The 13796-nt window shown below is 41.6% G+C and overlaps 1 protein-coding gene across 1 annotated transcript; it reads right to left on the bottom strand.

The window, feature by feature from the left end:
• Window positions 1–10096: 10096 nt before the first annotated feature.
• Window positions 10097–12932, bottom strand: scamp4 (secretory carrier membrane protein 4). Its single transcript, XM_030784775.1, has 7 exons — window positions 12862–12932; window positions 12197–12238; window positions 11917–12045; window positions 11621–11777; window positions 11427–11528; window positions 11104–11221; window positions 10097–10642 (listed from the first exon to the last, which is right to left on the bottom strand). Exons 2-7 carry the CDS (start codon window positions 12201–12203, stop codon window positions 10460–10462), a joined length of 696 nt encoding a protein of 231 aa, XP_030640635.1. The 5' UTR covers window positions 12204–12238; window positions 12862–12932; the 3' UTR covers window positions 10097–10459.
• Window positions 12933–13796: the final 864 nt, after the last annotated feature.

The raw sequence follows: 13796 nt of genomic DNA on the forward strand, positions 1-13796 counted from the left end.
CTTTAGAAAAATGAATAAACATGAGCATGGCATTGTCCTGCTGATGTTCTGTCAGGAGGGCAACTCTCTGGAAATTCTGTAGCGTCTTTTTTTTTTTATTATTTACTGTTTCTACTATTTTTTTAAATCTACATCATTTGTTCAAAACAACATTTCTTATAGATTGAAGATTATTCTGGTGTGGACTGTCGATTATTTAATTGTCTGTTGATTTTGGTCGAACGTGCATTTACATTTTAGACTATCTGCAGCTGTTCAAACCACAAACAACTGTCAACACTAAACTAATTTAAATATAAGAAACAAATTATCACTGAAACCTTTTTTTTCTCTTCTTGTTAACCTATTCTCAGAGCATCCAGAGTCATTTTTTTATTTGATATTGGGATGGAGGTTAGCGGTTCTGCTGCCAGTGTGTGATGATGAAAGAAGATGATTCTGTAATGTCTGATACGCTTTGTGAACACTGATCTAAACTTCCTCCAGCTGTGAATGTCAGTGTAAGAAAGCTGTGCGTGTGAACGGAACACACGGAATTCTGAAGACAATGGAAAAAGAATTTTAACAGATTTAATAAACAGTGTTATTAACATCAGTGACAAGGATATAGGACCTGTACTATACTGATAAGAGTCAGACAAAAGGTAGCCGTCAATGAACAATGTTTACTCTGTCAATGTGTCAAGTACATAAACAGTCATATAATTCTTGCAGTGTCGCTCTGGACACTCCAGACTTATAAAAAAAAAAAAAAAAAACTAGAAATTTTACCATTGTATTCATAATTATCTACAATCTCTGATTTACTCATCAGTAAAAAGCTACATTTAAGGCAGGCAACGATGTTTTGTGATAATACAGCAATGAGAGAGTTGAGAGTCGACATGTGTGTTTGTTTCTGTTATTTTAAAGGCCATTCAAACCTGAAGTCTGACACCACAGCTGACTCACAATTTGACTTATAGGTACGATATCTGTCGACTTCTTTTGGTCGAAAAGACATCAAGAGGTCTGTAAAGTGTGGTTCCTCAGACCAGCCCCTAAGGGTTGAATTCCTACTGGTTTTTGTATCAGCCAACCATTTAAGACTGTGATTGGCTGAAGAGCGCACACACCTGTCTGTCAGGTAAAATTCATACTCTAATTATGAAGTGAAGACAAGAACAGCCGGACTGAAGCCTGATTACTTTACTGAGAAAAGTGCTGTTAGCTACACTTTGTAACCTGATCTCACTCATGACTCATGACTCATGACTCAGCTCAACTAGTTAACCACTGTGGTTGTTCATATCTTTTTTCCTGTTTGCTCGCGCGTGTGTGTGTGCGCGTGCATGCACACGTGTGTCTGTGTTTGAACCAGTGGTTGTGGTAAATGTTAAGAATCCACCATTTTCCTTCTCTTTTGTAGGTGGATTTCAGTTCTGCCTTTCTCACACTAGCAGGAACGTGATGTTACATTTGATTGACAGGGGGACATGGGAGGACAGAGGACCCTGCAGAAGAAATGGACGTCGTTTCTGAAAGCTTTGCGTTGTACAAGAAGTCTACCACTTACTGCACGGCGACTGGAGAGAGAGCAGCTTTGCACAGTGTGTGTGTGTCTGTGTGCGTGCGTGCGTGCGCGTGGTTATTTTTATTAGCATTGTTACAGATGTATCTATATAACAAGAGTTCCTGTTGCTGAGCAGCCACAGTAGAAATGGCAATCTCAACAACAGCATCGCCAAGGATGGACAACACATCTTCCCACTGCAGACTCAGTATCCACGTCTAAAATGATGGATGTTTTCTTGTTCTTCAGTGAGGAGTCTGTGACACTGGAGTCCTGTCCGCCAATCCCAGACAACAGCCAGGGGCGGACTGGCCATCTGGATGTTCTGGAAAATTCCGGGACGGCCATCCGTCCAATGCCCATCGCCATGACTCCATGGCTCATCGACCTTAAGAGTCAGATAGAGTGACGCTGACAGTCGACAGCAGAGGGCGCTAATGCAGTGATTTATTTGCTAAGCATAAAAAACAAACAAACAAACAAACGCTGAAACAAACGACGAAGAAGAGTGCTTCGTCGGTCGTCTTTGTTTCAGAGGTCACGGCAAGCAGAAAACGAAAGGAGAAAGGTGGGCGGGAAAAGCTGAAAGAAAAATGAAAAGGCACTAGAGTCACTAGAGACCTGACGCCTCGAAATGTGTGAAGCTGACGGAGCTGTTTGGCTGCAGCGTCACTGCCAGCAGCGGTAATACAGTCACCGAACCAGAGCGTCGGAGGGCCGGGTGGCAGTTGAGTCTGAGCAACCTCCACAGGCTGCTGATGATGATGAGGAACAGACAGCAGAGGGACTTTCATACGGGCAAGTAGCCAGGCAGGGACACAATTACATTTATTCAGAATGAAGACACAAGGCAAAACAATGATCGTTTTTGTAAAATGATAGCGTCACTGAAGTCATCCAGATGAATTCATATGAAACAAAAGTGCAGTTACATTAAAACAAATATTAAATTGATATACATCTGCATGGGGTAGGTTACATTATATGAAGTGCTGTTATAGGCAATTAGACATGTAAACCCTGTGTCTAAAATAACGAACACTTACATTTATTCATTTAGCACATGCTTTTATCCAAAGCAACGTACTAATGTGGTAGATACAGTCAAGCATACAACTTATCTATTCAATCATTCGTTTATTCAGGCTGAGGATAGTCTGAGCTCAAAAGATTATAGGAAGAGTGCAGGGGATAGCTCAGCCTCACGCCCCAAGTCAGTCAGTCACAGCCTTGAACAATTGTTTTCTTTCCACCCTCAGCGAAAGCCCAAAAATCTGGCTCTACAGAGAGTGTTCCATTGCAAAGATGGCCCCAAAAGGAAATGGCTCACATACTGTGGGGAAAATCCTACATGATATCGTACAGTTTGTTTAGCATTCGCCCAAGCCAGGTGAAAGTAGTCCCTTCATAAGTGGAAAGCAGCACTGGAAGCATGTCAGTCAAAGAACAGAGGAGCATGAAAGGAGTCACATTCATGTTTGTGCTGAAGCATACTTTTGAAGGCAGATACATATAAAGATAAAGCACATATGGTCAGCCTACTACATGGTCCCCAAATAGTGGCCCACAGAGATCAAGTACAGAAGAGACAGCAGGTGTTCTTCCCGGTACTGTGGATGTAGGGAAGTTCACTGGCTAGAGAGGGACACAATCTGAAGCAGCTTATACACTCTGGAGGACAAAAGCATTGATCGTGGCAACTTTTTAGAGCTAATCATTCTTCTTGGGAAATATGATGTGGGTATGAAGGAACATCTCACTGAGTGCACAGAAAAAAGTAAGAAGATGCACCGGACACGAGCTAAAGGTCGAGGTTCTGTTGTGACATTTTTGTCAAAGACAGCTGTAAACAAGGTCATTTCTACAGTGCAGCAGCTAATTCAGGAGACCATTGCAAAAGAGGTCACTGAAGTTGGGTTGTTTTCTGTGTAGATTGACACATAACCCAGGACATTGCATCCTAAGAGAAGTGCTCTATAGTTCTGAGCTATGTTAAAGACACTGGTCAGGAAAGGCTTTTTGCAGTGGTGAAGTGTGAAGCATCTACTGGCCAATGTTTTGTTCAGATGCTTGCAGATGTAATGGAAACATTTATCTTGGAAATCAGTAACTGCATCAGTATTGCCACGGTGCATCAAAACATGGTACATTCTAATCAAAGACATGCAAGGCCAATACAGAGGTTTCTCCACACTCCTGTCTTCTGAAGCACCAAACCAAGTGCATGTGTGGTGTTACGCACATGTGCTAAACTGAGTTCTGGCTGACATAACCAAAGTGGCCATTTCCAATGGGTCCCTCTTCTCATTAATGAATGATGTTGCGAGTCATATCAAAGGATGAATGTGCGGGAGCATGGAAGCCAGGACAGTCGACACAAGAGCCTTTCCATTATTGGAGAAACGCGGTGGTGGGCCAAGGATGTTGCCTTGAAGTGGATCTCTGGGTCCTTTGAAAAGCCAGAACAGTGTGTCCACACTGATGTTCTCAGAACACTGAAAATTCTTGAAGGTCAGGAGAACTTGAAAGCAGCAGTGCGTGTCAAGGCAGGAGGGTTCTTGGAGGCTTTCATGAGGACAGTGTTGACTGCCCAGCTTTTCCTTAGTGTTTTTTGAAATCACAACACCACTCTCAAAATACCTGCAGACACAGGGAATAGACAATCTGCTCATTGAATGGGTCTGACCACTCACAGATACTCTAAAGGACATGACAAGAGATTTGATGAGTCAGTTAAGATAGCTGCTGATACGTTTGTTCAGTGGGCAAATGCAAGACTCATGTCTCAAGAGGACTGTGAGCTTGAATTAGAGGCAACACTTCCAGAGACAATGAAATGAAAAAAGATTGATGGTGAAGTGGAAAGTGATGAGAGCTTTACAGATGTAAACAGTGCCTATGAAGTAAAGGTCCATAACCAGAGCATGGACACAGTCACAGAGAACATCCACAGATGCTTTGTAACACATAGTCCCCCATGTGCAGACTTGGCTCTCCTTGATCCAAGAAACTTTCCTGAAGTTTCTTCATCAGGTTTGACTGGTTCTGCATTCCAAGAACTGAGCAATCGCTTGTTCGTGTTTTGACACCATGGCAATTCCTGCTAATTTGCGGTGTGAGTTAAAGTGCCTGGCAGTCCAGTGGCCACGGCTTAAACAGTTGGTACGTGAAGAGTACAGAGTCAGGACAGTAGGGGATGACTCAGATGGTGGGGAAGAAGAGGCAGAAATTCAAAACAACATCTGCAAGTCCTGTACAGAATGCCCAACGTGTTGCTATCAACTCCTTACACGATACAACCTCTTGACAAACGCTTGTCACATCCTTGGCTTAGGATACAAGTTTCCTCTCACTCTACCTGTGACACAAGTATTTTATGAGACAAGTTTCTCTGTCCTCAAATACATCTGAGTAACTGTACGTTCACACTGAGAGCGGCGAGAGCGTCAAGAGTCGCCCAAACCTCCCTGCCAACGACGCTGTTGAACACTGTGGACGCTCTGCTGTTGATGAAATAGGCGGGTACAAGTTCCTTCGGAAAGCTTGGTTATGCAAATGTTTTTAAAGGGGCTATAAAGCAAACAAACAGGTCGAGCGGTATCTTTGTGCTGACTGACCACCAGTAGGCTATAAGTTAACCTTATGAGATATTTTAAATGTGAAGGTGCGAAATCGACCGATGACAGAAATAAATAAACAATGCTAATTACATATTTTGTAACAAAATTAACTAATGAAAAACACGACTTAAAAGCTTTTTGTTGTTGTGTGTCTTTTGTGTTAATGATAGGCTAGGTCAAATTCCAGCATGGAGTTTATAGGACACGTTTACTAGCCTTGGTCTTTAATTAACACTAACGTTTGTGCATAACCTACATTACAGTACAACATGGGGAAACCCACCACCGATATAATCAGTTTCTCCTCCATTTTGCTTAGGACCAAAAGTTTTGTGGGAACAATAGTTTATACTGTCGTGTTCTCTACAATTCTCTAGAGCGGAGCACTTCCAAGTTTCTATTGGTTGCCGCCCAACCGCGTCATATCTCATTACCATAAAGTTAACCGAACTTCAACTGTATTTTGAAGCCCAAACCACCCTCGCCGCGACGCCCTTTGCCGCGACGCTCTTCGCCGCTTAAAGACGCTGGCTCTCATTGAAAATGAATGACTTCCGGTCACTTTGACGCTCTCGCCGCGCTCAGTGTGAACGTACAGTAAGGAGCACTAATTCACAGGCACACCTAGAAGCATTCATGCTTATGGCCACAGAGAAAAACATCCTTATATCCCTCGACAGTGACGCTGCAGAGAAAAGTGACCTGTTGAAGAAGCTGCTACTCCCCCTACATTAAATTGGCCATTTTCCATATTCATCTAAATATTCAAATACGTATGCATATACCTACAGCCCCTGTAACACTCTCAATATAGTTCTGTTTGATACTAGCCTATATGATATGTGTTTTCCAGTTTGCATGTTCCTTTACAGAGTGTTCTTCATTTCTCAGAGAGTATTCAGCTGAATCAGTAGATCTACAGCCTCTGTAATACTCTTGCTATAGTTCTGTTTCATCATTACTTATGCAATATGTTGTGTGTTTTCAGGTTCCCGTATTCTGCCCGACAGCCTGCAAGACCTCTGCAGTGTGTCCTTCATCTCCCAGTTTTGTAGTTGGACTACAATAATAGATGTTGTCATTTTTTGTAATCTGTTCTTTAAATTCTGAGTTAATCTCACTGCACTCACTGCAAAGCACTGTCTCATGTGAGGGCATGGTTAAATACAACTGCCTCCAGCCTGATCAATAAATACATCATAGGAGGTAAATACTTTTAGTAGATTATATGAAAGCTTACAATAATAAACACAGCCTCCAGTCATCATCAGTGGTATTGTGATGTTACTTGCTACTGTGAATGTGATACCTTGACAGGTATAGTACTGTGAGATAGTATCATGACAACCCTGCTAGGGGCTTTGTGTCCGAGTGCTGGTTGTGGTGGGCCTATTCAGGACAAAGTCCAGGGCTGTTTTTAGTCCCATAACAGTGCACACCACTCTACACTGAACTGTCATGCACTACTTACTTTGTAGGGTTTTGTTTTGTTCGATCTTTCATTGATAACGACTAGTTTAAGTTAACTGTGTGGTCTGACAAAAGTGATTCTATACCTCTGGTTCCATACGACTGGGCTTGCAAAAAAAGTGATATAATTCGTTAACCTGTATATAAAACTAAAACAACAAAAACACTACTTACAATTGTGCAGCATATTTCTTTGCTCCATTGTAGACATCTGACGGCACTTTCAAGAGACGGACTGCAATGCATGATGGTCTAAGTCGATTGATGTAGGGTACAGTTTCTGTACATTACATTTTGGTGTGCCTCGCGACGATATTGTAGTGCACTATATATGAATAAAATTTACAGTTGAGAATTTGAATGGCTGATTCAGTATATAGTGGACTATACAGTGGGTGAGTGGACGTTCCATTCTGGTGATGTTACCACGGTAACTGTCGGCCACAGTGCAGAACTAAAGTTCACAGAAACAAGTTTCTAACCAATCAAATTTTATGCTTTTTGTAAATTCATTACTATCACTCTCACTGGGGCCCCCTACAGGCTGGGCCCCTAAATAGTACTTTATATGGTCTATTCAGTTCATGCTACCCATGGCCCACTCAGTAAACATGACTAAACTATTCAACTATCCACGCCTAAACTCAGGGCAGAATTAGGCAATCTATTAATTATACATTTCTAAAAATGGTTTCTAATCTAAAATTCTGGATGCATGCCCAGTACAGTCTGATTAATTTACTACAAGTTGAACCAGTCCTGTTTTTTCAGCTGGTTTGTGGTTTGGATGGTAACTAGCCCATTAACCGCTAATACAAATCAACTCTATACAAGTACTGATTACCAAAGTTGAATTAGTGTGCAGAAATGTATCAAACAAAACAAAAAATGCATACTTGGGACAGTTGGAAAATAAAACTAAAAACACACAAGTACCCCAGAGAGAAAGCATGAACCAGAGTAGAGTATCTTTTCACCCTCAGAGATATAAATATATATATATATATATAGAAAGAGACAAATCCCTAACCAGTTACAGGCTCTCAGTGACCACAATGTAGCCATAGAAAAGAACAGACGCAGAAGATGGTGGCTGTTCAGAGATCAGTGGGTATGTGGACACTGTGTGAGACAGGTGAAGTAGGGAGTGAAGTTTTTTCCCCACACTGTAAAGAAAATTTGAAACTGTTCGGAGCACGTGCCATAATGTGAGATTCCTGATTTCACCAAATTAAAAGACAAGGATAACATTTGCATCCTCTCTGGAGACTCCAAAACTTCAGATATTAATGCACCGTGTGTTTAAGGATTAGGGACATTGAGTAACTGGGAAAATAAAGTCACCAAACTTACTTACAATACTTTTTTTTTGTTTCAGTTCTTCTTTAATTTTATAATCATTGTTCTGCCCAAAGCCATCGTCTCGCTTCAACATTCCGTCACTGTCACATGTACGTTTGCCTGTGTTCACCTTCGTCTCATTCATTTTAGTCTATTGTACCTACTTGGTCAATATCTTCAGTGTGAAAGGCTGTGCCAGTAAAGCACTTTAACTTGAGCTGGAGCTTCGACCTGAACCTGAACCTGAACCTGAACCTGAACATTTGTGCACTTCACGCTCTCTGACCTCTCTGCGAGACGGTTTTGTGATGAGATATTTGAATATTCTCGGTGCGGTAACGTAACGCAACGCTGTTGGACGTGTTTCAGTGAACATGCCTTGACTTGATGATAAGCCCATACGCTTTTCCCTCAGACTTAGAGCCCGAGTCAACTCTTTCTCGCCTTTCACGTCGTACATTCTTCAGAGCGTGCCTTTTTTTGGATAATAACACACTCTTGACACATGCCAAAGCTGTCCCACTGTCTAATCTCGAGTATGAACTGATCTTCTACTTGCTTCCAGTGCTCTTTGTGCGTTGGTTTTTATCCTAATGCTTTCTGTGTGGCTCATCCACTCTACTCCTCAGCCTTGTCGTTCGGGGGGGGGGGGGGGGGGGGGGGGGACACACACATCAAATTCTTTTCTTGCCCAAGGCTATGTGTGATGTTGTTTTCATAACACTGCATTGTTACAGTTTCAGCACATATATATTTCGCACTCTGCACACCCCTCATATTCACAAAAGAAGGTTCAGGAGCTATACTGTATGACAGTATGACAATGGAGGCATTGGAGCCCAGCTGCTCTGGCAGAGGGGAGGTGACGGCCCATGGTGAATGGGACTATGGCTGGCTATTTGAGATGTTTGAAGAGACTTTGTTGTAGTGGGGACCATCACAAAAACTACCCAGTGTGATGGCTAACAGGATTTTATGGACTTGGGGAGAGGGGTGGAGTGGGTGGAAGGGAACACACTTTTGATAGCATTTTGAAAAGGCATGTTTTTATTCTCAAACATCTTAAGTTTATCAGCAATTCATTGCAATAACACATTTATGATGTATATACAGTCGTATCAAACGTCTTGAAATGTTAGTCGGTAACCACAATAGAGCCAAGAGATGAAAAATAAACAAGTCCCCAAAACCCTGCAGAGGGAAATCATTCCAAAAAAAAAAAAATCAAGTCTTTCACTTATGGCAAGTGATGGAGATTAAACACCACTTTGTAAACACAATGTTCGGAAATGAACGCTCTGATATGATGCACTTCAAACACTGGAGAAGGAATGTTTGTTTCATTAGCAGGGCTGAAACAAACAAACAAACAAACAAACAAACAAACAGAAAAACGAACAGAGCCAAGGGACAAAAGCGTTAAGATATCATTTGGCAAACCTTGGGAACAAAACAATTTATAATTTTACTCTAATCTCGCTCTGTGTGTGTGTGTGTGTGTGTGTGTGTTGATGGTGGTGGTACTGGCAGGGTACAATTTTTGCAGCTTTTACAGAAATTAAAGCACGTTTTGGGCTACATTCACTGACAGAACTGCAGTTCTTAAGGCAACAAGGGGAGCAAATGTCTTTTTCACATGCAAAAATACGCACGGAAATAAAAAAAAAAAATTAAGGCTCATCTCAGGTGAAATCCGGTATAACAATGAGGTTAAACAAACAGAAAAATGGCAAAGATCACAGCAAAAAAAGAAAAAGAACATAAGTAATCATAGCAATTTGAAGCCATGCATGCTATAAATTCTCATCTGCTTAGTAAGAAAAATCTCGTTCAGCAACAGGTCAGTATATCAACGCACTGTATGATATGGAAATGACTATAAATGTCACACGCTTTATAAACCTTTGGATTATTCCATTCTGATCACAGTTTCATTAAAAATGATACAATCCATTTCAGTCTCCACATCACTTCGACTCTGGTTCGTTGTGTAAGGCATTTGTTTTCTTTTGAAGTAATCTGCACTGCTGTCTCACAGCAAGACAATAAAAATGTAAATAATAATAATAATAATAATAATAATAACCACCTACATCATCATCATCATCATCATCATACCTTAAGAAATTGCTCCACAATTGCTTAAATGTATGAAATTAACACCTACAACTGTTCAAAACTTAAATTTTTGGTCTGCACTTGTATTAAATTAATTGTTAAAAAAATGTTGTGGAAGGAGTAATCTAAAAAAAAAAAATCAGACTTTTTTTTTTCCTTTTGAATCATTAGGCAACAAGTTTACCACTCAAATTCATTCAAATGGTGTCTGTGACGGAAATGATTTGTCCAAATCTCAGCTGATCTTCCAAATGTTCCTCTATCAGGGTGGAGTCCATTGTCTACGGACTATCCTTTTCGTGCAGAAAGAGAAAAAAAAAAGTTGCGCTCTGCCTCCATCTACTGTTGAGTACGGGTATTACCACGGCCTGTTCTCGGGGTAGCTTGGCACAGCAGCAGGGTACTGAGGCAGGCTTGGTCCACTCTCTGCAATGGCGTTAAATCCTGCCTCTCTTACAGTGGCGCTCTTCCATGCCCCAGAGCTCCATTCTTCCTGTGCACGCTCCAAACTGCCACCACCCCCACGGTACAGTCGATGAACCTGATTGGACCATTGAACCCTCAGTAAAACCGTAGTCACATAACTTACAGGGCTCTGTTTTCAATTAAGCAAGACTGCACCAAGCTGTGTAACAGACCCTTTATAACTCACCATTACTGGACTGCAGCTTTTCTCTTATGGTTTCAATAATGAACTTGATGTAGGAATATTCAAATGCACCTCACAAATGCGTTCTGATCCACGACATAAACACGCTAACACATGACGACATAGCTTGTTGCCATGCGATCACTGATTTCAGTTGATAACAGTTGTTAAACCACTTCACATACATTAGCTTCTGACAACGCACCGACGTGGGCTCTTCAAATTTACACGCCAAATAAACCGAGCTGACAACATGTCATGAATAATCCACGGCAGACACAAACAAGAATGCACGTGTGCGTGTGTGCTCGTGCGTGTGCGCGCGTGCATGTGTGTGTGTGCTGAGAACTCACCCTGTATAGGACAAGTATCATAAGCAGTGTATTCAGAGTGAAGAGCAGAGCAGAGATAAGCATAACGACGGCGGATCCCACATTGGTGCTAAAGAACAAAACTGTGGCGATCCAACCACTGTGGGAGAGAGAAAAGAGGCCAGTTTGGGTTTTGGGGTTTTTTCTTTTTGTTTTAATTGCATAGTAATAGTGCATGGCCGAACAAAAAAAATAAATAAATTAACAAGAAACTGAGCGGAAGTGTTTGTAAAGAGAGATAAAAAACCGTGTTAAAAAAAAAAAAAGGTACGAGTCAACCGGAACAATTCAAAACGTTTACTCACCAGACTCCCCAACCAGATATCCCGATCGCCTGGATGAGAGAGAGGATGCATTGCAGGAAGAAGACGAAGAAGAAAGCCATGAAGTTGAAGGAGCTGTCGGCCCTGGTGGCAGAAGCAAGAGTCACAGTCAGTTTCCACGCAACACACCTGTCAAATGTTCCAGGTGGCTAAGATTGTGACGGAGAGCACCGTACCGGAAGGCCTTGTAAAGAGGTCTGAACCAGCATGTGTAACTGCAGGGGCAGAAGAGCACAAGCCAAAGGAGAGAGAAGCCGAAATTAACAGCGTTTCCCCCTCCCGCCCACCAGGCTATGCAGGAGATCACGTTAACACAGAGCGTGACAGAATACACTGTAAAGAGCAGAGTATCAGTCAGAGGCTGCAGACTGTCTGTGTCAAAAAGCCAAAACAGTTAAACAGAGACAACAGTGTTTAGAATAATCATAATAAAAGAGTGTGTGTGTGTGTGTGTGAGTCTACTGTTACTCACACATCCACAGGTAGTAAACTCTGCGGACTAACTGACGGTGAGGCGCAGGAATTTCCTCATCCACATTCTGATAGAAACAAGGCTTTAGACGCAGGAACTTTGGCAGTGGAGGAAAGTTATTCACCCGTTCTGTGACAGACAGAGAAAACAGATGGAAAGCATAACACACATATTTGAAGTCATTAGTGAGGGCGGTGCCATCTCGGAACAGCAGGAAAACCGTGAAAAAAAAAAGTCACGGTTGTAATTTTTGGATGAAAAAAAAGAAAAGTTCACTCACCTGTCATCCTAGTATCCAGTTGGAATGTTTAAAGTGAAGTTTCTGTAGAAACACGAACTCATAATTACCTCGAAGCACCATTTTTCGTCAGTCATTTTCAAAATGTCATCACACTTACATCGACTAACGAATAAAATGCAACAGTTAACCTAGATCAAGAGCATTTGTAAGCAGAACACAACAGAACAAAACAGACAAACAAAAACCCCACTGTGGACCGACCGGTCAAAACTGAATTGCAGGGACATGAAGTAGGCTAGACTCCAACAGAAACCGAATACCTGCCGTTAACTGTTTACAGCGTTCACGAGCACATTATTTGACCACAGAATGATACAACGCATCAAAACATTCAGCAGTCGTACGGCCACACGTGATTTTCAAAACAGGGGTCACGCTATTTTTCATTTAAACGACGCTTTAGACTCCCCTTTCGCTTCGGGAAGCTATTACATATTCAAAACAGTGCAAGGGCGATATTTACAACCCAGAAATTTAGCTGGAGAGCTAATGTTAGTGCTGCACCGTTAGGTTGTATTAGCGATCAAGAATTTGCCATTCAGAGCAATAGAAACACCGGCAATGAGTTCATACTGGCTACAGCATGATAAAGCACGTCAAATACTTCTCAGAACAGTAGCATTTAAGTATTCAGATTGTTTTACCAAATATGCCGGATGACAGGATACATTCAAAGCCGCTAACTTCACTTGGCTCCAGGATGCGTCTCAACCTGAAAATCCCAATAGATAACCGGAAATGCGGGGGGTTGTGGGTATAGTAGTTTCTGGGGGGAGATGTAAGCTTTCTCGGCTAAATATGCACACTTGTCAGAACTACAAGTCCCACCGCCACGTAGAAGGAAACGTGCTCACAAAACTTGTGACTGCTTGAAAATAATCATTTTCATGGTGTTTTCAATAGAGTACTTTTCTCAGTTACTATCTGTGAGTATTGTACTGTTGAAAACAGCGGTTTTACAATTTTACACACTGTCTACGTAACTGGACCTATCCGTTTTACTTCTTCTGAGAAAGAAAAATCGAGTCAATGAACTTATTGCCTTGTCATCCGTCATGTTACAGACCTCCCAGCTGTTTTGCATGGCAATTCTTTGAAATATTGATATGGAATATCAGATTTGCATAGGTCAGACAAACAAGCAGAAGAAATGAAAGCAAATTGTGAAGAAAACAACAAACGCGACCATAAGACCAAAAGCTTTAAAAAAGTGTAGCGTGGGCTATATTTATTACTGCCTTTTCATCTGAGACTTTTAATACAACGCCAGAAGCCCATGCTCTCTTTTTTCTGACATATAATTCGGGCGTAATGGTGCATTCTGATAAACTCATGGAAATCTTGGAGTGCGAGAAAGCAAAATAGATTGTTTTTCTGTCCGAGTAAAAAGGGTTGCAGGCCAAGGATTACCATTTCTGATTGTAAAGTCAAACTATGAATCTGTAGTGAGAGTATTAGATATGAACCCTTAAACCGCCACAGGTAATACAGAGAAACAGTGAGCTTTCATTGACGTGGTAGTTGTTGTACGGAAGCCTGCATTATTTGCTAAATAGGAGGGACGAGTCGGTAAAGTACG

The sequence above is a fragment of the Chanos chanos genome, chromosome 9, assembly GCF_902362185.1.
Source record: "Chanos chanos chromosome 9, fChaCha1.1, whole genome shotgun sequence".
NCBI classification, from domain to species: domain Eukaryota; kingdom Metazoa; phylum Chordata; class Actinopteri; order Gonorynchiformes; family Chanidae; genus Chanos; species Chanos chanos.